The sequence below is a fragment of the Bison bison genome, unplaced genomic scaffold (assembly GCF_000754665.1).
Source record: "Bison bison bison isolate TAMUID 2011002044 unplaced genomic scaffold, Bison_UMD1.0 scf7180017862945, whole genome shotgun sequence".
Taxonomy (NCBI): domain Eukaryota; kingdom Metazoa; phylum Chordata; class Mammalia; order Artiodactyla; family Bovidae; genus Bison; species Bison bison.
Window position 1 is genome coordinate 8860 of NW_011493517.1, and position 896 is coordinate 9755.

General features: G+C 46.8%; 1 protein-coding gene across 1 annotated transcript; it reads right to left on the reverse strand.

Annotated features, from left to right (window-relative positions):
- On the reverse strand, positions 1-786 carry LOC104983509 (olfactory receptor 151-like; the record flags this gene model as incomplete). The annotated part of the gene is made up of 1 exon (XM_010832938.1): positions 1-786. A coding segment is annotated over exon 1 (786 nt), but the record flags the coding sequence as incomplete, so codon positions are not given.
- Positions 787-896: the final 110 nt, after the last annotated feature.

Sequence of the window (896 nt, forward strand, 5' to 3'; positions counted from 1 at the left end):
GGAGGGTTTCAAGTATATGAAAGCGGTCGTTCCATAGAACATCCCCATGGCTGCAAAGTGGGAGCCGCCGGTGCTGAAAGCTTTGGACCTTCCCTCTGTGGTTCTGATGCAGAAGATACTGGACAGGATGAAGGTATAGGAAACAAGGATTGTTAAGCTGGTGACTATGATGTCAAATCCAGCCAAAAAGAATACTATCATATCAATATGATAGGTGCTGAAGCAGGAGAGCTTCATAAGGGCAAGGGTGTCACAGTAATAGTGACTGATGAGTGTCTCACAATAGGACAGTTTCGACAAGATGATAGTCTCTATGTTTGAGCCAATGACTGACATGACATAGACCCTAGCCAATAGCAGGAAGCAGGCTCGTTGAGACATGATAATGTTGTAAAACAGAGGTCTGCAGATGGCAACGTAGCGGTCATAGGCCATCACTGTCAGTGTGTAACTCTCAGTAACGACAAATAGAAGGAAGAAGTAGAGCTGGGCCATGCACCCTGCATAGGAGATGGTGTTCTTCTCTGATACATAGTTTACTAGCATCTTAGGGGTAGTGACAGAGGAGTAGCAGAGATCCACAAAGGACAGGTTGCTGAGGAAATAGTACATGGGGGTGTGAAGCTGAGCATTCAGACAAATCAGTGTTATCATGCCCAGGTTCCCTACCATAGTGACTGAGTAGATCCCAAGGAAGAGGAAGAAGAGGGAGAGCTGGAGCTCTGGTCGATTTATTAAACCTCCGAGAATGAACTGTGTCACTGTGGAGTGATTTTCTGCAGCCATTCTTCTCTGGTTGGGGACCCTGTGGGATATGAGAGAAGAACTGCAGGAAAGGCTGCATCTTGCACTGCTTGGTGAAGCTGGTTTGAGTTCTGGGTCCAGCTCAACCATCT